At 41.7% G+C, this 22042-nt stretch overlaps 1 protein-coding gene and 1 long non-coding RNA gene across 7 annotated transcripts in view; one reads left to right on the plus strand and one right to left on the minus strand.

Moving 5' to 3' along the window:
* DCAF10 (DDB1 and CUL4 associated factor 10) overlaps positions 1 to 10177 on the minus strand; it is a 67482-nt gene extending 57305 nt beyond the window's left edge. The window contains exon 1 of one of the 4 annotated variants that reach the window (XM_054500244.2): positions 9537 to 10177. In XM_054500244.2, the coding sequence (XP_054356219.1) occupies positions 9537 to 10075 (539 nt within the window). In that variant the 5' untranslated portion in view covers positions 10076 to 10177. The remainder of the gene's footprint in view (positions 1 to 9536) is intronic. The other 3 variants (XM_054500245.2, XM_054500246.2, XM_054500247.2) reach the window with 3 other exon arrangements.
* LOC129043585 (uncharacterized) lies at positions 9418 to 21547 on the plus strand. Of its 3 annotated transcripts, none has more exons than XR_010123406.1 (4): positions 9418 to 9589; positions 10051 to 10275; positions 12085 to 12212; positions 19358 to 21547. It is a non-coding gene; the product is annotated as an uncharacterized LOC129043585 (long non-coding RNA). The 3 variants fall into 3 exon arrangements; XR_010123407.1 differs by having other exon boundaries at positions 9427 to 9589; positions 10131 to 10275; XR_008504477.2 differs by having other exon boundaries at positions 9430 to 9589; positions 10144 to 10275.
* Positions 21548 to 22042: the final 495 nt, after the last annotated feature.

Below are 22042 nucleotides of genomic sequence, written 5' to 3' on the forward strand. Positions count from 1 at the left end.
TTCTAGTTCTCTGCTAAATTTCTCCATCTTATAATTCCTTGAACATATTAAATAGTTTTAATGTCAGATCTCCTGTGGGTCTATTTCTATTGTTTGCTGATTTTCTTGGTTTTTCAGACAACGAATCTCTTTGTACTAGTGCTCGTCACTGTATACAAAAATTATAGGGATAATTTAAAGCACTGGATGATATATTATCTTTTTAAAAAACTTTAGAGACAGGGTCTTGCTTGGTCACCCAGGTTGAAGTGTAGTGGTGTGATTATAGCTCACTGTAACCTCAAACGCCTGGGCTTAAACAATCCTCCCACCTCAGCCTCCAGAGTAGCTAGGATGGCAGGTACACACCACCTTGCCCAGCTAATTTTTAAATTTTTTGCAGATATGGGATGTCTCGCTATGTTGCTCAGACTGGTCTCCAACTCCCAGCCTCAATCAGTCTTCCCTCCTCAGCCTCCCAAAGAACTCGGATTAAAGGTGTAAGCCACGGCACTCAGCTGCATATTTTCTTCTTCCATAGAAGATTCATATTTAATTATGGCAAGTAAGCTAGAGTAGAGGTGCCGGCAATCTGAGGTCTTCTTAATCTATGTAGGGAATGAGATTATTTCAAGCTGACCTTTAGTCCCCATGAGTATTGTCTATTCTGGATTCATCTTTAGTCCTAGGGTATATTGGGTGAGGGGAGTTTCAATCCCAAACCTAAATTGCGGATCCTAAATTGCAATTCTTGTAATCTCATCTATCCCACCCATGAGTCCATTAGAAATACCATTCAGAGGCCAGGCGCAGTGGCTCATGCCTGTAATCCCAGCACTTTGGGAGGCCGAGGCGGACAGATAACCTGAGGTCGGGAGGTCGAGACCAGCCTGACCAACATGGAGAAAGCCCGTCTCTACTAAAAATACAAAAATTAGCCGGGCGTTGTGGCAGGCGCCTATAATCCTAGCTAATCCGGAGGCTGAGGCAGGAGAATCGCTTGAACCCGGGAGGCAGAGGTTGCAATGAGCCAAGATCGCGCCATTGCACTCCAGCCTGGGCAACAAGAGTGAATGAAACTCCGTCTCAAAAAAAAAAAAAAAAAACGAAAGAAAGAAATACCATTCAGCCTCATTGCTGCTGCTGCTTTTGAGATTGACAGATGCCTCTCAGAGAAGTGAGCTCAAATCGGGCTCGCATCACTGGCTTTCCTATTTTTTAGAACTTGACCCTGCAATTTCTTCATTGCCCTGATAATGCTCTAATCCCCTCAAACATAAGCTTTCTATATCTTACATTAAATATTTAATATTTCTCTAGCTTTTCTGATTATTCTCAGTTGGAGGTTTGGTCCAAACCATCTACCTCTTGCATGTAAAATTGTCCCCCCCAACTTTTTTTTTTTTTTAAGACGGAGTTTCGCTCTCGTTGCCTAGGCTGGAGTGCAGTGGTGCAATCTCCGCTCACTGCAACTTCCACCTCCCAGGTTCAAGCGATTCTCCTGCCTCAGCCTCCTGAGTGGCTGGGATTACAGGCGTTTGCCACCACACCCAGCTACTTTTTTGTATTTTTAGTAGAGATGGGGTTTCACCATGTTAGCCAGGCTGGTCTCAAACTCCTGACCTCAGGTGATCCAGCCGCCTTGGCCTCCCAAAGTGCTGGGATTACAGGCTTGAGCTATCGCGCACGGCCGCCCCGCCACCACCCCCCACCCTTTTATTTTTTTAATTTGAGACAGAGTTTCGCTCTTTTGCCCAGGCTGGAGTGAAGTGGCACAGTCTTGGCTCACTGCAACCTCCGCCCCTCGGGTTCAAGCGATTCTCCTGCCTAAGCCTCCGGAGTAGCTGGGATTATAGGCACCCACCACCACGCCTGGCTAATTTTTGTATTTTGAGTAGAATCAGGGCTTCGCCATGTTAGCCAGGCTGGTCTCGAACTCCTGACCTCAGGTGATCCACCCGCCTCAGCCTCCCAAAGTGCTAGGATTACAGGTGTGAGCCACCGTGCCAACCTATGTCCCCCTTTTTATTCTGAAAATTGTCTGTGCATTTTCTTAGTACCATGAATGTTTTTCATTTTTATAAGTGTTTTCAAAGACAAAACTTTGTCCCTATTCAGTATTTCTGATGGTTTTTAAAATTTCACTAATTTCTACCTTTTTTTTTTTTGTTACTATATTTCCTTCTGCTCTCTTTAGATTGATTTTCCTATTATTTGCAGATAACTTTGCTATTCTCTTTCATGAGATGAGTACTTAGCTCATTAATTTTCCTTATCAGTTTATTAAAGACTATAATTTTCCTACTAAGTACAGCTTTACTTGTATCCCACAAGTTTTGAGACATATGATTTCATTACCATTTAGTTCTGAACATTTCTAATTTCCATTATAATTTCCCCTTTGACCCATGAATTTATCAATTCTTTTTGAAAATGTATGAGACTTTTCTAGTTATCTCTTTTTTTTTTCTTTGAGACAGAGTCTCATTCTGTCACCCAGGCTAGAATGCAGTGGCAACCTCAAACTCTGAAGCTCAAGCAGTCCTCCTGCCTCACCTTCCTGGGTAGCTAGGACCACAGGCACATGCCACCACACCAGGCTAATTTTTAAATTTTTGTAGACAGTCTCTCTTCCTTGCCCAGGCTGGTCTTGAACTCCTGCCAGATCCTCCCACCTCAGTCTTCCAAAGTGCTGGGATTACAAGTGTGACCCACTCTGCCAGGCCTCTGGTTATCTTTTTAATTATACTTGTCTCTTGACTTCCAAAAATATAAAATATATAAAATATAAAATTTAAATTTATATATTTTAAATATAAAAATATAAAATATATATTATATAAATATATATTTTATATAATATATAATATAAATATAATATATATTTTATGTGAATATATATTATATATATATTATATATAATATGTGAAAATTTTATAAATGTTCCTCGTGTGTTTGAAAAATATAAGGATGAAGCGGCTGTTACATACAGTTAAGTGTGATATTCAAAGAGGTTAAAAATTCAGGCCAGGCACAGTGGTTCACACTTATAATCCCAGCTCTTTGGGAGGCTGAGGTGGGTGGATCACCTGAGGTCAGGAGTTCAAGACCAGCCTGACCAACATGGTGAAACCCCATCTCTACTAAAAATACAAAATTAGCTGAGCGTGGTGGCGCATGCCTGTAATCCCAGCTACTTGGGAGGCTGAGGCAGGAGAATTGCTTGAACCCAGGAGCTGGAGGTTGCAGTGAGGCAAGATCGCACCATTGCAGTCCAGCCTGGACAACAAGAATGAAACTGTGTCTCAAAAAAAAAAAAGAAAAAAAAGAAAATTCAGTGGTAATATAAATTAACATAAAATTTAAAAACATTTTCTAAATAAATTAACCTATATAGATTATAAAAATGCTCACTAGGTGATAACCATTGTAGCTCAAATTGTTCATTAAAACATTCTAGTAATTTTCAATCATTTATTAATTTTTGGAAATTGTAGCCACAATCTTTTATTTGACACAGATGCCCTTGTCTGAACCATGAATTGACACAGGAAACTAGATAAAGCCCTTCTAAGAATGTCCACATTAAATGTATAGTCATTAAGTAACTTGTAGTCATGATACGTTAAAAAAAAAATCACTCTTTTTAAAATTTTTTATAGAGACAACGTCTCCCTATGTTGCCCCAGCTGGTCTTGAACTCGAGCTCAAGCAATCCTCCACTTTCAACCTCCTAAAGTGCTAGGATTATAGGCATGAGCTGCCATACCTGGCCTAAAAAAAAGAAATCACTCTTAACATCAACAGAATCGTTCATGGGAGCTGAATCCTCTTTTTGGCTTTTGCTGAAGTAACAATAAGTATATTTAAAAGTGTTTTTAGCCCTTCAAGTGCTTGCTGTTAGTTTCATATATTCAATATTTGTTTAAATATATTAATAACTAAGTCACAAAAATAATTTATTGATATACTTAATTATATTAAACCTAATCCCTCAGTCCAGGTGAGAGGTAATGTAACACAGCAGTTAACAGCATACACCACGGTACAGAACCTTCATTTAATACACTTTCTGCTTCTTAATTCCCCCAACTATATGTGTCTGGTAGACAGAAAAAGATGTATTTTGGTAGTCATTTTCATTTATAACATGAGTGTCATTAATGCCTACTGTAGGCAGGTATTCATTGGGTGTTGGCACACTTATCCTATCTAAATAATGGGGAAATTAAACAAGAATGATAAAACTAAGGATGTGCATCCCAGAAGTCATTCATCCATAAACCGTCCCCACAGGCCTCGATCATCTGCTGTAGATTCTATCCTGCCATGGGAGTGTATACTGTGCCAAGAGAATGAATATATTTTGATGGTGCCTGCGGTAGTACAATACTATTACTCTCATTTGACTGCTCTTCTTTCTGGATCTCCCGGGGCTGCAGTTCCCAGAGGGGCCACGTGAGAGTGACATGAGAAAGGCGGGCAGCCCTACTCTTAGGCAAGCCAGACAGTCACTGGGCCTATGGATTTTTTTGTGTGTTGGAGGGTGCCAGGCATGGGTGAGGAGTAATTAGAATGGCTGCTGCCCTGTAGTTCTCCAGTGAGATGTTTGCTGACAGTCTCTTGCTGTCCTAGTTCTTAACTCTTTAGTTGCTATAGAATTGGTCACTATAGGAAGTCCCAAGGAAGGTGATGAAGCATGAAGATGACACTTAACAGGCTTGGGGCAGTAACTGTCCAACCACTATGGATATATCAATATTTTAACAACTAGTATGGCTGAACCAGCATCAGCTGAATAGCAGGCCTGAATGTAGTCTACAAATGCCATTAAGAGTAAGATTTTCAGAGGTACTGTTCTTTTATTTATTTTTTCATTTAATTTTATTTTTTGCAAGACAGGGTCTCTGTTGCCCAGGCTAGAGTGCAGTGGCACAATCCTGGCTCACTGCAGCCTCCACCTTCTGAGCTCAAATGGTCCTCCTGCCTCAGCCACCCGAGTAGCTGGGACAAAGGGGGACGTCACCACAACCAGCTAATTTTTGTACTTTTTGTAGAGACAGGGTCTCCCTATGTTGCCCAGGCTGGTCTCAAACTCCGGGGCTCAAGTGATCCACCTGCCTTGGCTTCCCAAAATGCTGGGATTGTAGGCGTGAGCCACTGCGCCAAGCTACTCTTTGTCTTTTAATTGGAATATTTAGTACCTTATAGTTATTGCAACTAGTAATGTTTGGATTTATTTTCAGCTATTCTTTGTGCTTTTTATTTATTATATCTTGTCTTTTTTTCTTTTCCTTTCTTGCCTTCTTTTGGAATTTTTTTCTTATTCTGTTACTAGTCTGGAAATTATAATCTTTCTTGTCTTTTGGTTCCTTGAAAATTTTAAATACCTATTAAAGCCTAAAGTTAACATACATAATTATCCCCCCAAAAACATAAAAACTTAGAATATCACCTTATCATTTATTTTTATTTTACTTTGAGATGGAGTCTCACTCTGTCACCCAGGCTGGAGTGCAGTGATGTGATCTCCACTCACTGCAACCTCTGCCTCCCAGGTTCAAGTGATTTTCCTGCCTCAGCCTCCCAACTAGCTGAGATTACAAGTGTATGCCACCACACCAGGCTAATTTTTTTGTATTTTTAGTAGAGACAGGGTTTCATCAGGTTGGCCAGGCTGGTCTCACACTCCTGACCTCAAGTGATCCGCCCGCCTCGGCCTCCCAAAGTGCTGGGATTATAGGCATAAGCCACCACACCCAGCCTCACTTCATAATTTATATGCTATTATTGTCTTCTATTTTTATTCCATCTCTATTAATCCCAAAAGACATTATCAGATTAACAGGTACATACATATTTAACACTTTTTGTTCTTCATTCCTTCTGGCTTCTCAGACCTTCCGTTTGAAAATAATTTCCTTCTCTCTGAACTGAGAATTCCTTTATTGGAGGTCTGCTGGCAAACTTACTCAGCTTTCCTTGTCTGAATATGTATTTATTTCATCTTTGTTCTTAGCAAGGACAAAGAACCTATGTTTGTTGGGTATAAATCTAGACTGAGGTTTTTTTCTTAGCATATTGAAAATAATTACCACTGTCTCTAAATTTATATTATTGTTGAAGACTAATTGGCTATCACTGTCATAGTTGCTCTTTTGAGGCCTTTTTTCTCTACTTTTTCTTTTTTAAACGGAGTTTTGCTCTTGTTGCCCAGGCTGGAGTGCAGTGGTATGGTCTTGGCTCACTGCAACTTCTACCTCCCAGGTTCAAGCGATTCTCCTGCCTCAGCCTCCTGAGTAGCTGGGATTACAGGCATGCACCACCACGCTCAGCTAGTTTTGTATTTTTAGTAGAGACAGGGTTTGTCCATGTTGGTCAGGCTGGTCTCGAACTCCCGACCTCAGGTGATCCACCCACCTCAGCCTCCCAAAGTGCTGGGATTACAGGCGTGAGCCACCGCACCCGGCCCCTTTTTCCTCTATCTTTTAAGATTTTATATTTGTTGTCCCACAGTTTCACTACAATATGTCTAGAAAGAATTCTTGCTTGGGTTTGTTGGGCTTCTTAAATCATGGCTTGGTGCCTTTCTTCAATTCTGGAAAGTTCTCAGCTATTATGTCTTCAAATAGTCCCCCTTATACCATATGATATGTTATATGGTATAAGCATACCATATAGTTAGCCAAAGTTCCTGAAGAAACTGGGACTATTTTCTTTAGGAACTCTGGCTAACTATATGGTATGCTTTTTCTCTCTATGCTCTGTGTTACTAAATCTCCTTTTCATATTTTCAATCTCTGTGTTTTCCAGGTCTGTATTCTAGTTAGTTTCTTTGCTTCTATTTTCCAATATGTGAATTATCTCTATAGCTGTGCCTAATGTGTTCTCACGGAGGACAGTTTGACAGGGTCTGACATACTATAATTTATTAACATTATCAATTTTCCTTTTTCAAAATGTTATTTTAGAAGGTGATACACTTGTTTTGACAATGTTTCTATCACTTAAAACATTTTTTGAATTCTTTAGAAAATACCTCCTAATCCATTTATCTTTTTTTATTGCCAAATTCCTTATATTCTGGTCTCTATTAAATTCATAATTTTAATTTTTACATTCTGTGTCACCCCCTCCGTCTCTGTATTGAGAAGTCCTTGAGGGTGAGAGTGGTTATGCTACCTGGTAAGCTGATTTAACTCATATTTAACTGAAAGATATGAGAAATTATCTCATTTAACACAGATATGTCATCTATCTGTAAAATTACTTTAAGTCCTACACAAATGTAGGGCATACTAGATGAAGTAAGAAGACTGAAAAATTAAAACACTGAAGTATTTTCACTCATCACCCTGATAAACATGAAAAAGAATGGCAGTATGCAGTGTTGCCAAGGGTATGAGGAGAGAGGCATGTGTCTAGAATGTAGGAATCAGAATATAGTAATGAGAATTAGTATGATCTTTGCAGAGGGCAATTTAACAATAGGTATAAAAATCTTCATAACAATAACTCATTCTAGGGATTTATCCCAAAGATATAAATACAAAATATTTGTTCAAAGAGGTTTTATTTAAACTAATGAAAAATGTTAATGTTGTAGAAATATATTAACATAAGCAGTTCACAATATACTGTAAGAAAAAAAGCAAGCTCCAAAACAGTGATTCCATGTTTATATTAAAATAAACATACACAAAGTAAAAATTTCCTTAGATATCCATTTAATCTCTGGGATCATAAGCGATGTTTAGGTATTTTTTTGCTCATTTATTGCCTAGGTTTCACACAATGAGCATATATGTTAATTGTGTAATTTAAAATTATTGAATTAAGTGCAAGAGTTCCTAACCACCTTTTACAAAACTGTTATGAGAAAATACATTCTAGATTCAAACAAAAACTAAGCAATATATCCCTTATTCTAACAGCTCTAAAATCTGTTCTTCTCATTATACTCCCACCTAAAATCCCACATCCAAAAAGTAGAAATAGCTGCTTCTGAATTCCTGAAAGTATCGGTAGGAGGCTAGGAGGAGAGGGGCCGGGATATGAAGAGAGAAACTGAATATTTGAGGACAGACTGTTCGTGTTTTGAGGGAAACTTTAGGAATAGGGCTTGGCTGAAGGAAGGAGGCTGCGAGGTTCCATGAATAAGTTTCAGCAAAATAGTTTCTCCTCTCATCAGTTTTCCACCTTATTCAGGTGTGCATCCACTGCTACATGCTCCAACCAATTGCTGTTGAGACCCCAGAGACCCCAGCACCACGTGTGATTAGGAAGCACTTCCATCACTGAAATAGAATAGAGTCTACTTGCTCACAGTAACTGCTGCTTCTATTCCTTTGCTCCTTCCTTAGCAACTTCAGGTCTTTCTTCAGTAAAATTTTTTGCTTTGTAAACCTATTTTTTTTCACCTTCTGTAACATGACATGCTGCCCTTCTACGACCTTTGACATACCAATCATCTCCATCTGAAATACTTCTATCCCTTTCCCAACCCTATCTTGACTAATTTATTTCCTACTCATTTTTATTTTCATTTAGGTGCCACTTCCTCAGGGAATCCGTGAACACAGTGTCCATAACAGGCTCCTTCAAGACTTTATCTCAATTAACAAATATATTTTATGCATTATTTAGTAAGGCTATCTACTATCTAGTTGAACCATTAAGTCCCAGGCTCAGTGAACACAGTGCCATTAGCTGTTTTGCTCAGCACGGTTACTCCTGCATTTGGAACATAGCAAGTGCTCAACAAATATACGCCGAATGAGAAAATGAATGAATAAACAACTGAGTAAACAACTAGCAACCGAGAGGTTTTGATGGGGTAAGAATTAGATTAACTATGTCACCTCATGGTGGAACTGTGCAAATTTTTTCTTTTGATGGCGGACTTGTGTACTGACAAGACAAAGTTTTAAATAGATACGATTTTGGAAAGTTCCCTTTAAAGCAAAGCCATACAATAAATATTTAATCAGCCAAGAAAAAGGCTGTAGTCTAGCCTGGGGACTTCACAAATGACCCAAATCATGAGAGCCACGTCTCTACAGTGTCTTAGTACTGTATCTTCCTTGAGCAAAGGAACGCATTTGCCCCATCATGGCAAGTTCAGGTACAGAGTGCAACGAATCTACAGCCTTCCTACCCCGACACAGGTTTAGGTAGGAAAACGCGAGCCTAGGATGATGGGGAGAAAGTGGGCATTTATTCAAAATGTATTTACTGAGCACCTACTGTGTACCAGAAAGCCCTAGCTGTGGGCTGGCTCTGACAGGTCCGCTGTGTGGCTTCGGGCATTTCTCTTTCACAGAGCCCAAGTCCTGAAGGCGAGCAAGTGGGGCCCCGCCTGCCTGCCTCAAAAAGCTGGGCTGGGGGTTCCAAGGGCGAGAATGCGCTTCAGAAAGTGCCAGGAGGCACGAAGGCCAGCGGCCCCAAACGGCCTCGCTAACCTCGGCCCGGGCAGGGGGAGCGAGCCCAGGACGGCCGTCCGCTGGCAGCTGAGCCGGGCGGAGGCGGGCGCCCGCCCTCCGAGGGGCCGCGCTTACCCGTCGGGCGAGTACTCGAGGTTGAAGACGGCGCCGTGGGTGCGGGTGCTGAGGTACACCGAGTCCGCGGGGTGGATGGAACCGTAGAGGCTAGTCATGGTGCGAAAATTGTCCCGCGCCGGGTCTACGAACAGCCCTCGGCCCAGGCTGCGCTCTTTCAGCCACCCGAACAGCCTGGCGCCAGGGCCGACCAGGCCCGCGCCGAGGCCGTGTCGGCCCCGGCTGTCGGCCTTGCAGTCTGGCCCGGGCCGCCGGCGCGGAGGGGAGGGGGGTGACGGCTCTCCCGGGGCGGAGGCAGCTGAGGACTCCGGAGCTCCGGGCAGCCCTAGCTCTCCGGAGCGCGGGGCCGGGGACAGCGATGGGGCGCCGGGGCGGCGAGGGCTCCGGGAGGGTGGAGGGGGATGGGTCGCATCAGCCCCGGGATGTAGCGGCGAGGGCGGCCTGGTGGCTGCTGCCTGCCCCTCGTGGGGCACCGGCTCCTCAGCCCCGGCTCCGGCCGATCCGTCCCCTCCAGGGCTATGGGGCCCAAAGGGAAACATGACCAACGCCCCCGCCCCCCGCTCCGGGCCACTGCCCCGCCGGCCGACACCTCAGTGCCCCCGTTCAGCTGCCACTTCCGGCGTGCAACGGCCTAACCCCACCGGCTGGAAACACGCGCCGCCCCTCGGCCACCGTCCACCGGGGACCGGGAAAGCTGAGACACCGCCGGGCTTGGGGCGCCACAGCCCCGGGAACCGAGGTAGGGAGGGAGTAGTTACCTGTATGAGCGACTGAGGATGCCGGGGGCTGGGCTATATGGGGCGTTAGCATCTGGGCACCTGATCTGGGTGGCAGAGAGTCGGTCTGTAGTTGTCAGTGACCGGTGGCCGCGTGCCTGGGGATGAGTGGCCTGACCAGTCAGTCCTGTGAGGCTGAGTATGTGTGGTGTCTCCACTTTACACTGGGATCAGTGAGGGATTAAGAATTAGTGCATTACGTGCAGGCCACACAGAATAGGTGACATGCCACTCTTTTTTTTTTTTTTTTTTTTTTTTTTTTTTTGAGATGGAGTCTCGCTCTGTTGCCCAGGCTGGAGTGCAGTGGCGCGATCTCGGCTCACTGCAACCTCCGTCTCCCGGATTCAAGCAATTCTCTGCCCCAGCCTCCCGAGCAGCTGGGATTACAGGCGCCCACCACCACGCCCGGCTAATTTTTTGTATTTTTTAGTAGAGATAGGGTTTCACCATCTTGGCCTGGCTGGTCTTGAACCTCGTGATCCACCCTCCTCGGCCTCCCGAAGTGCTGGGATTACAGGCATGAGCCACCGCGCCTGGCCAGCATGCCCAACTGTTAAAGGCGCAACAAGTTCGGGGTGACCACAGGCAACTTCTTCCAAAACCTGTTTGTCACAAGGCAAAGGAGAGACTGAGAGGAAACAGGTTTGGATGTGCTACCCAAGGAATGGCTGAGATAGCCAGTCTGTGTATCTGGGCTTAAATGAAAGATGGCAAATAGGTGATAGTTACTTTTCTGGGTCAACTTGACTGGACTAACAGATGCCCAGATAGCCTGGAAAGACATTATTTCTGTGTGTGCCTGTGAGGGTGTTTCCAGGACAGATTAGCATTTCAATCAATAGAAGATCTGCCCTCACCATTGTGGACAGGCATCATCCTATTCATTAAAGACTGAAAAGGAACAAAAAGGCAGAAGGGTGATTTTACTTTCTCTTAAGTTGGTACTTAGACATCAAAACTCGGTTCTGCGGGTTTTGGTCTTGGGGACTCATCGTCAGTTTTCAGGCCTTCAGTCTTGGACCGGGAGTTATACCATTAGCTCCTCTGATTCTCACACCTTCAGACTTGGACTGAATTACACCACCAGATTTCCTGGTTCTCCAGCTTGCAGACTGCAGATCATGGGACTCCTCTACAATGATATGAACCAATTCCCATACTAAATGTTCTCTTATATCTATATCTCCTATTGGTTCTACTTCTCTGGAGACCCCCTGGATGGGTCCAATCTACTGTAGCAGCCTACTTGCCTGGCGTTCACACTCTTCATGTGTATGTCAGCACGTATATTCTACTGAACCCATCCTAGAAGTCCTAGGCTGTCAAATTTTGTAGCTGTTACCTAGCTTTCCTTGCCTACTAGCCAGGGTAGGACAACTATTTGAGTAACCAGGCTATAGATTAGCCACTGGTCCAGGAGGCTGCCAGACCAAAAGTCTTTGCCCATACAGACTCATGCTCTTGGGAATTTGAATTGGGAAATCAGAAGTGAGGCAGTTGGCCATGGTGGTTGGGATTGAAAAGTCATAAGGCAGAGTGAGGCCACTGGAGTCCTGAGCAAACCAAAGGAGTAAGAGAAATCATGAGAAAGCAGCAGCCATGAGAGAACAGACTTGGGGTAGAGGGTGAGAAAGAAGGTTGATGGTAGGAGGAGATACAGATACATAAAAAGAGACAGACTCAGAACAGGTTAGACTTGTTCTTGGCAGAGTCCCCCTAGGGTCTTCCTGCAGAGTCCCTGAGGTACCAGAATGATGGTTGCTCAATTTCAGTTTCAGTTTCCTGTGGGATGATCACTTGATTTCACAATACCTGAACCAGGACTTATGCACTGACAAGAAGAATCAAGGGCCAGGCACAGTGGCTAACACCTCTAATCTCAGTGCTTCGGGAGGCCAAGGTAGGAGGATCTTTTTTTTTTTCAGGGTCTCACTCTGTTGACCAGGATGGAGTATAGTAATACAGTTGTGGCTCCCTGCAGCCTCAACCTCCCAAGCTCAAGCGGCAGGAAGATCTTTTGAGGGCAAGGAGTTTGAGACCAGCCTGGGCAACATCATGATACTCTGTCTCTCTATGAAAAAATAACAAAATCATTCCGGTGTGGTGATGCATGCTTGTAGTCCTAGCTGCTCGGAAGGCTGAGCCAGGAGGATCCCTTGAGCCCAGGAGTTCAAGGTTACAATGAGCTATGATCACCCCACTGCACTTCAGCCTGAGCAACAGAGTGAGACCCCATCTCAAAAATAAAAAAAAAGAATTGGAATGACAACCAAGAAAACAAATGTGTCCTTTCAACCAGGGAGCCTTCTGTAGCCCAAAGAAAACAATGTACTCAAGGAGTAAAGTGATCCTATTATATAAGCTTATTGAAAAATAAAAAGCAAACATTCATATAATGTTTAGTATATGCCTAGTATTATGCTGAGTAAAGTGATCCTATCATGTAAGCTTATTGAAAAATAATAAGCAAACGTTCATATAATGTTTAGTATGTGCCTAATATTATGCTAAGCTGGTTCATATATATTAACTCAAAACTCAAGGTATGTTGGCACGATTATTATCCCCATTTTAGAGATGAGAAAACACAGACACAAAAAAGAAAAGTCAGCCTGAGAGTGGTAAAGCCAGGATTCAAATCCAGGCAATCTAGCTCCAGGTTCCATGCTCATAACCAGGTGCTACACACACATTTGTAGATTGGCTTGGATCTACAGCTATCGCTGTACATACAAGCTCCTTGCCAAGGATGGCAACTCAATAGTATTTTTTAAAAACCTCCAAATCCAAGCCAATCTACAAATATCAGGTCTGGCTCCCCTTTTATTCTGAACACTTTTAAATTCTGAACCTTTGAATAACTGTAATCCCATGAAAAAGAACAACTTCCGTTTGTTGAGTAAGTGCTTCACCAGGCTTATTGGTAGGAGCTTTGCAAGCATTGTCTCTAAATTTCCCTTTACTGGGGGCAGCCATAACTTGGCAACTATGAGGAAATGCAAGCTCAGTATTGCCACAGCTACAGATTTTTCAAAAAATGCCACATGTGGAAGTTCAAAATGAGGCCTGCTGTGGGCTCAATGATGCCACAAGAAATAGGACGTAGGACGATATACCTAACACAGCAAGGAGATGCCTTGTGTGGCCATCAGTAGATCTTTGAGAAAAGACAGTCACTCTGTTCTACAGGCATGAGCCACTGTGCCCAGCCTCATATTCTCTTTATTTAAGAAGATACCGGAGGTTATGGACCTCTAGCAAAATGGACAGGTAAAGCAAGAAAGTGGAATAAAAGTGATCTAAGTGGATCTAAGAAGGAGAGCAGTGCAGGAAGGTATAAAAGACAGGTGTACAAAAAGGGAGGGAAATATGATGCATGCTACAACATGTATGAACCTTGAGAACATTATGCCAAGTGAAATCAGCCAGTCACAAAAGGATATATATACTGTATGTTTCCACTTCTATGCAGTACCTAGAGTCGTCAAATTCACAGAGACAGAAAGAAGAATGGTGGATGCCGGGGACTAGGGTAAGGTGGGGATGGGGAGGTATTGTTTCATGGGTACAGAATTTCAGTTTTGCAAGATGAGAAGAGTTCTGGAGATGGATGGTTGCACAACAGTATGAATATACTTAACACTATGTATGTACTGAATGTACATGTAAAAATGGTTAAGATGATAAATTTTGTTATGCATATTTTACCACAATTAATGAAAAGACAGCTGTGCAGCAGTCCTGAAGAGCAGCCCCCACCAAAGTGGGAGGAGCACAGAGTGGGAAGTCTCCAGAGGAAAAATGGAAATGGAATGTTGGAATCTATTAAGGTGAGGCCAAAGACTGCAATGCCAGAGTAGTGGAAGAAATTAACAAAGTATATAGAATAACAAGCAATGGACTGAAATGAGGCAATCACCAACTCCATGAAAAATAAAGGATTGCGTAAAACGTACAATCTGTCAAGGCAGATAACAATATTTGCACTGGTAATATTGTAAAAAATGGCTTCTGATTTAACCAGAAATTGTGCTGTAACTATGCCGTGTGTTAGCAAAGCGTGGAGAGGGAGGGATGATGAGTGTGGAAATAGGAAGAGCCAAAACCACATCTACCTTGTCAGGAAGTCAACACATTCTCTTAAAATTAAGAAATCAAGCAATATCAGTGTAGTTAAATATAATAATATTTAAACATTGAGGTAAAATAGCAGAGAAAAGAGCTGTAGATGAAAGTGGTTGTCTTTTCAGATGGGAACTGGAGGGTGGCAATGGGTAGGAATTTTTTCATCTTCTCAAACTGAAACTTCGTATACTTAGGCATGAAATCCCATTTCCACCCTCTAACCCCTACTCCCAAGCACCTGGCATCCACTGCTCTTTTTCAGAAGCCTTGTAGCCTCAAAATTACCTGCACTATTTAGGTGAAAACTAAAAGTGGATATTTTCTAAGGTGTAAGTCATGTTACTGTTTTTCCTCAGGTATACTGTTTTCAGCTTAGAGCACAAGTAAACTTTTAAGTGGTCTCTGCAGGGATATCTGACATTAAATGTTCATAAAGCTGGAGAAATACCTAGCAAGTTTAAAAGTTAGTGGAGCTTTCCCTGGTACAGAAACTCCTTCACAGAGTTCGCACAATGCCTTTGATATACCGGTTTCTAGGTTCTCGGGATCTGAGTGTGTATGTGCATTTGCACAAATTTGGTAGTTTGAATCTGGTGTGTTTGATGCTATGATAAATTATGGACAGTGAGCTATGGAAACACAGATGAGGGACAGTTCAACAGAGGGTCAGAAGATACTCCCTGGAGGAGCTGGTGATCAAGCCAGTTTTTAAGGAGAGGTTAAGCAGAGGGAGGGAGACTGGATTGTTAAGCAGGGTGCATACATGGCATGAAGAATGGCACAGATCAGGGCATGTTTGGGAAATTTACAAGGGATTTGGTGTTGCTCAAAAAATGGAAGTCAGGGATAAGCAGCATGAGGTGGCAAGGTGAGCAGAGGAGAGGGTCACAGAGAGTCTTTTTTCCCTGTAGGTGATACGATGCTCTCAGAGGGCTTTCAGGCAAGAGAAAGGCATGGTCAAAGCTGTGTTTGTTATTTGTTTTGCAACAAGTTTTTCCATCAGGCTGAATTGTCATCAAGAAGACATCTATTTTGCCTGTCTCCATATTATGTTTTTAGTTATAAAAAAAATTTCAAACAAAATTAGAAGAGTATTTAAAAAAGTAACTATATGCCCATCATCCAGATTCCATTATTAGGATTTTGCCACATTCAATTCATCTCTCTCTCTCTCTGCTTTTTCTGTGAAAATAATTCTTTATTGTGGTAAAATATACATAAACATAAAATTTACCATTTTAATCATTTTTAGGTATACAGTTCAGTGATATTAGGTACATTCACATTGTCGTGCATCCATCACCACCATCCATATCCAGAACTTTTTCATCTTCCCAAACTGAAACTCTGTACCCGTGAAACAATGACTCTCATTGACCCGTCTCTCCAGCCTCTGGCAACTAAATATCAACTTTCTATCTCCATGGTTTGAAGGCATTTCATATAAATGGAATAATACAATATGTGGCCTTTTACTTAGTGTAATATTTCCTAGATTAACTTTACATTGTAGCACATATTAGCATTTAGTCCCTTTTAGGTTTAAATAATATTCTATTATATGATATACCATGCTTTGTTTATTCATTTATCAGTTGCTGGACATTTGCATTATTTATACTTTTGGCTATTATTAATCATTATGCTATGAACATTCATGTCTAAGTTTTTGTGTAAACATAAGCTTTCAATCTTCTTGGGTATATCCTAGAAGTAGAATTGTCTGCCTGCCCTTCTTTCTTTCTCCCTTCCCTTCCCTTCCCTCCCCTCCCCTCTCTTCCCTCCTCCTTCTCCCCCCTCCATTCCCCTCTCTTCCCCTCCCTTCCCCTCCCTTCCCTTCTCTTTTCAGAGATGGGGTCTCTGTTACTCAGGCTGATCTCAAACTCTTGGGCTCAAGTGATCATCCTGCCCAGCCTTCTACAGTGCTGGGATTACAGGCATGAGCCACCACGCCCCTGGCTGGAATAGCTATGTTATATGGTAACTTTATGTTTAACTTTTTAAGAAGCTGCAAAACTGTTTTTTAGTTTTCAAAGTGGCTGTACCATTTTACAATTCTACCAGCAAGATGAGTGTTCCGAAATTTCTATATCCACAACAACACTGGTTATAATGTCTTTTTGATTGTAGCCATCCTAGTGGAGGTGAAGTGATATCTCATTGTGATTTAATTTGAATTTCCCAGATGACTAATGATAGTGAGTATCTTTTCATATGCTTATTGGTTGTTCATATATCTTCTTTGAATAAATGTCTGTTTGGATCCTTGGCCCACCTTTAAATTGGGTCATCTATCTTTTTATTATTGAGTAGTAAAGTTCTTTATATATTCTAGATACATGTCCCTTATCAGACATATAATTTTTAAATATTTTCTCCTATTCAGTGAGTTATCTGTTCTAATTTTGATAAAGTCAGATTTTTCAATTTTTTCCTGAATGTGCTTCTGGTGGTATAATATCTAAGAAACCACTGTCAAATCCAAGGTCACAAAGATTTGCCTCTGCATTTTCTTCTAAGAGTTTTATAATTTTAGTTCTGAGATTTAGCCCTTTCAATCATTTAATGTTTTTATATAGTTTAAGATAGGGATCCAACTTCATTCTTTTGCATATGTATATCCAGTTGTGCTTACACCATGTATTGAAAACATTATCTTTCCCCATTGAATTGTCTTGGCACCTGTGTAAAAAATCAGCTGACTGTAAGCATGAAGGGTTTTTTAAAAATATTTTTTCCCATCAACTTTTAGCTGAAGATGACGGTTTATTTCTGTATCTTAATTCTATTCCATTAATCTATATCCTTATACCTATACAACATTGTCTTGATTACTGTAGCCTTGTAGTAAGTTTTGCAATCAGAAATATAAGTTCTTTTGTTCTCACAAAAGAAGAACTTTGTTCTTCTTCAAGATTGTTTTGGCTATTCCGAGTCTCTTTAATTTCCATACAAACTTTAGGAGCAATTTGTCATTTTTTGCAATGAAGGCAGTTGGGATTTTGAGAAAAATTGGATTGAATCTGTGTTTCAATTTTGGGAATAGTGTTATCTTAGAAATATTTTTTTAAATTATTGTTATTTGTGGAGATGTGGTCTCACTTTGTTGCCTAGGGTGGTCAGGAACTCCTGGGTTCAAGCAGTCGTCCTCCCATGACCTCCCATTAATAATATTAAATCATCTGAACCATGAAAATGGGGTGGGGTGCCTTTTCAATTATTTAGATCTTTGTTAATTTCCTTTCACAATATTTTGTGATTTTTCAGAGTTTAAGTTTGACATTTCTGACCAGGCACAATGGCTCATGCCTGTAATCCCAACACTTTGGGAGGCAGAATGTGAGGGTTGCTTGAGCCCAGAAGTTCAAAATCAGACTGAGCAACATAGTGAGACTCCCATCTCTACAAATTAAAAAAAAAAAAAGTTTGACATTTCTTTTGTTGAATTAATTCCCAAATATTTTCTTTTCTTTGATGCTATACAGTGGAATTATTTTCCAAGTTTTATTTTTGGGTTGTTCATTTCAAGGGTACAGAAATATAATTAATTTTTGTATATCCTGCAAACTTGCTGAACTTGTTAGTGTTAGTTTGTTCTAATGGTTTTGTGTATGTGTATGTGTGTGTGTGTGTGTGTGTGTTTGTGTGGGTGGGTGGGTGCCTTAGGATTTTCTATATACCAGATCACATCACATGCAAATATAGATGGTTTTAATTTTTCCTTTCCTATCTAGATATCTTTTATTGCTTTTACTTACCAAATTACCCTGGACAGAACCCCCAGTACAATGTTGAATGGAAATGGCAAGAGCAGACTTCCTCGTCTTATTCCCCATCTTAAGTGCAAAGCTTTCAGTCTTTCACTATTAAGTGTTATCTGTGGGTTTTTCATAGATGCCTTTTATCAAATGGAGGAGGTTCTTTTCTAATCCTATTTATTGAGGTTTTGTTTTGTTTTTGTTTTTAAATCACGACAGGGTGTTAGACATTCTCGAATGCTTTTTCTGCATCTATTGAGATGGCATAATACATTAGTTGATTTCAGATGTTAAAAGACCTTGCATACTTGGGATTAATTCCACTTGGTCACAGTATACAGTCCTTTCTATATGTTGCTGGATTCAGTTTGCTAGTGTTTTGTTGAAGATTTCTGTGTCTGTATTCATAAAGGATATTGACTCATAAAGGAAAAGGATAGTTTCCTTTTCCTGTGATGTCTTTAGTTTTGATATCAGGGTAATACTGGCCTCATCAAATGAATTGGGATGTGTTCCCTCCTCTTCTGTTTTTTGTAAGAGTTTGTGATAACTGGTATTGATTCTTATTTAAATGTTTGGTATAATTCACCAGTGAAGCCATCTGGGAATGGGCAGACTCTACCTTATTGCTATTACTGATGAGTTTGATATTACCACCTGATATGGTTTGGCTGTGTCCCCACACGTGTCCCCACACAAATCTCATCTTGAATTGTAACTCCCACAATTCCCATGTGTCATGGGAGGAACCTGGTGGGAGGTGATTGAATTGTGGGGTAGATCTTTCCTGTGCTGTTCTCAGAATAGTGAATAAGTCTCACAAGATCGGATGGTTTTAAAAATGGGAGTTTCCCTGCACAAGCTCTCTATTTGCCTGCTACCATCCATGACTTGCTCCTCCTTGCCTTCCGCCATGATTGTGAGGCCTCCCCTGCCATGTGGAACTGTAAGTCCATTAAACCTCTTTTTCTTCCCAGTCTTGGGTATGTCTTTATCAACAGCATGAAAATGGACTAATACACCACCTCATGAGACCTTGTGCCAGTTATCAATGTATTGTCTCTCAGGTCCAAATTCATCCTTCACTGACTGCTCTGAGAAAATGGATCTGAGCCTTAAATTTTTTTTCCTTTGTTCTCTTTCGTGATTCTATGCTTTATAGGTAGAAGGCCCTGAAGAGGCATTTCAGGAGGAATGGGTCTTGCTTCCTGGTCCAGTTGTGCTCACTGGCACACTTCTGCAGCACAGCAGCTTCTCCAGCATCTGTTCCTGCTTTGATTGGTGGCCAGAAACACTCAGCAGCCAGCAGTGTTCCTTAGCACCCTACTGGGCAGTTTTATAGCAGAGGCTTCCAGGAGACCCCTCTCCATGAATACGTTTCCTCAGCAACCTAAAAGTGCCAGAAAATTCTAGAGGGGGATTTATGGAAAGTTCCACTGGAAGATTCCCAATGACTTCTTGCCATTTAATGAGCCATAGCCACACTCTCTTCAAAAGGGTCTCAATCGGCCCTGGCTGGAGGCGAGAGGCTCCTCCTTGGGAACTCTATCACAGCATTAGAGTAGCAGCTGTTCCTTATATCTGCTATTGCTATACTCTTTAAAGCTCTCTAGTTCTTATTAGCCAGTGCTTCATTATTCCAATACCCTGTTATAGCTAATAATTCCTTATATATTAAACTGTCTTTATTCAAATGAGCATGGTTTGTCTCCTGATTAGACCTTGACTGATGAAGATATCTTAAGCTTTTCCATGGGTCCATCTATGCCTGGACCTTGTATATAGAAGGAATTCAATGAATACAGTCCCTTAATAGCATCATGACACACAGTTTTCTTATGTGGTTGTCACAATTTCAGGCCCTTTCATCCTTACATTTATTGAGTAGTTATTGTCTGTGCTCAGGAATCTTGCTGTGTGGCAGGAGATAAGAGGAGAGAATCAGTAGCTGGAAGAATACAACAGCTGAAGTGGCCTTGATGAATAGTCCAGAATGATAAAAAACTTAGATCGCTAAAAAAAAAATTGCATGAGATGACACTGCAAAGATAAACTAGAGTCAGATGGTGACAGGCCTTGACTTCTATTGGGAAAGGCAGTTTGCTGTGGCCTTGAGCATCTCTGCATGTGCTTGCTAAGTATGCCAAACACAAGGCCTAACTTTCCCCAATACTGAACCATTTCTAGCTAGTCACATCGGCATTTAACTAGGTTAAGATGACCACAGCATAACTACCATACACAGCTCACTCCCTCAGGGAAGGAGGCTGGTTTGTTTGCCACTTGCTACAAAAGATGCTAGGCCCTTGGCCCTGGATCCCTCAGTCATGGTGCAAACCACTGCATGTGCAACCACTGTCCAGGCCCATTGCATTTACTCCATAAGACTTGAGGACAGGCCAACCAGTGCTACCATGCTGGTACTCCTACTGTAGGCTGTGTTGAATAATAAATTTCTTCATCTGATCCACCGAATCTCATCTACATTGGTACCAATGGAGTTGTGGCTGGTGAACCTGCTTTCTTGGTCATCTCCATTGGAGTCTTGTTATTTCTTGCTATTCTCTAGGAGGTTGGGGCTCTTCTCTAACAAAGGGTGCCATGACACAGGCACACACACACACTACAAAATGAAAATAAACATGAACTAGAAAGATGTTTCCTTATTTGAGAAATGCAGATAAATGGCAAAGCTGTTGGAAACCAGAAAACCATGTAATTTTGAGTATTTAAAATCAATCCTGTATTGTGATACACCAAGACCAAACTTGAATGTTATTCCACATAAGAATCTAGCCAACAGAATGTAGTTCAGATTTGGGGAATGATGGTGAGGAAACTATATTTTATGGAATTGCTAATACATTTAAAACAGTAGTTGGTAAGAAAAAAGTATGTTCTGGGCCAGGTGTGGTGGCTCACGCCTGTAATCCCAGTACTTTGGGAGGCCGAGGTGGGCGGATCACCTGAGGTCAGGAGTTCGAGACCAGCCTGGCCAATGTGGCAAAACCCCGTCTCTACTAAAAATACAAAAATTAGCCGGGCGTGGTGGTGCATGCCTGTAGTCCCAACTACTTGGGAGGCTGAGGCAGGAGAATCGCTTGAACCTGGGAGGCGGAGGTTGCAGTGAGCCAAGATGAAGTCACTGCACTCCAGCCTGGGCAACAGACCAAGACTCCATCTCAAAAAAAAAAAAAGTATTCTTTTACTTTTTACAATAAATCCTGTTTGAGAAGTTATGATCCTTGTGTAAAAATATCTGTAGCAAGTAGTCTCTCATTTGTGCAGTGATAACTGTGGGCATTTATGTTTTTAGATTAAATCCTGTATTTGAATAAAGATGTTAACAATACTTTCATGGACTTTTATGGTTAATTTCAGTATGTAAATTAGCATGCAGTTCATTTATAATTTTAGAAACTAGTAAACTAAAAAATATTAAAGGTTCACTCAAATTATCACTTCCTTTGTAACACCTATCCTGACCCCTGCCTTCCTTCCATGTAGAGATAACTATTTCATCCTCTGTACCCTCAGGGCTGACACTCTATTCAGGTTGTTGCATCCACCTTAACACTTGCTATCTTCATGTGGAGACAGTGAACTCCCCCAAGGGCAGGGACCAGGACTCAGCCGCCTCCCCAGCTCAATTCCTGGCTGAAAGCAAATGCTCAACTAGTGTTGGTTAAAAGGAACAAATGCCCAACCTCACCAGTCGGTAAAGAAAAGCAACCGTGAGAAGCCACCTTTCTAACTTCTAAACTAGCAAAGATTAGTTATGAAGAGGACGTTCTGGGAGGAGTCCAGAAAGCTACACTCTGGTCCAACCTTTCCAAAGGTCAATTTG

Source organism: Pongo pygmaeus, chromosome 13 (genome assembly GCF_028885625.2).
Source record: "Pongo pygmaeus isolate AG05252 chromosome 13, NHGRI_mPonPyg2-v2.0_pri, whole genome shotgun sequence".
In the NCBI taxonomy this organism is placed as follows: Eukaryota; Metazoa; Chordata; class Mammalia; order Primates; family Hominidae; genus Pongo; species Pongo pygmaeus.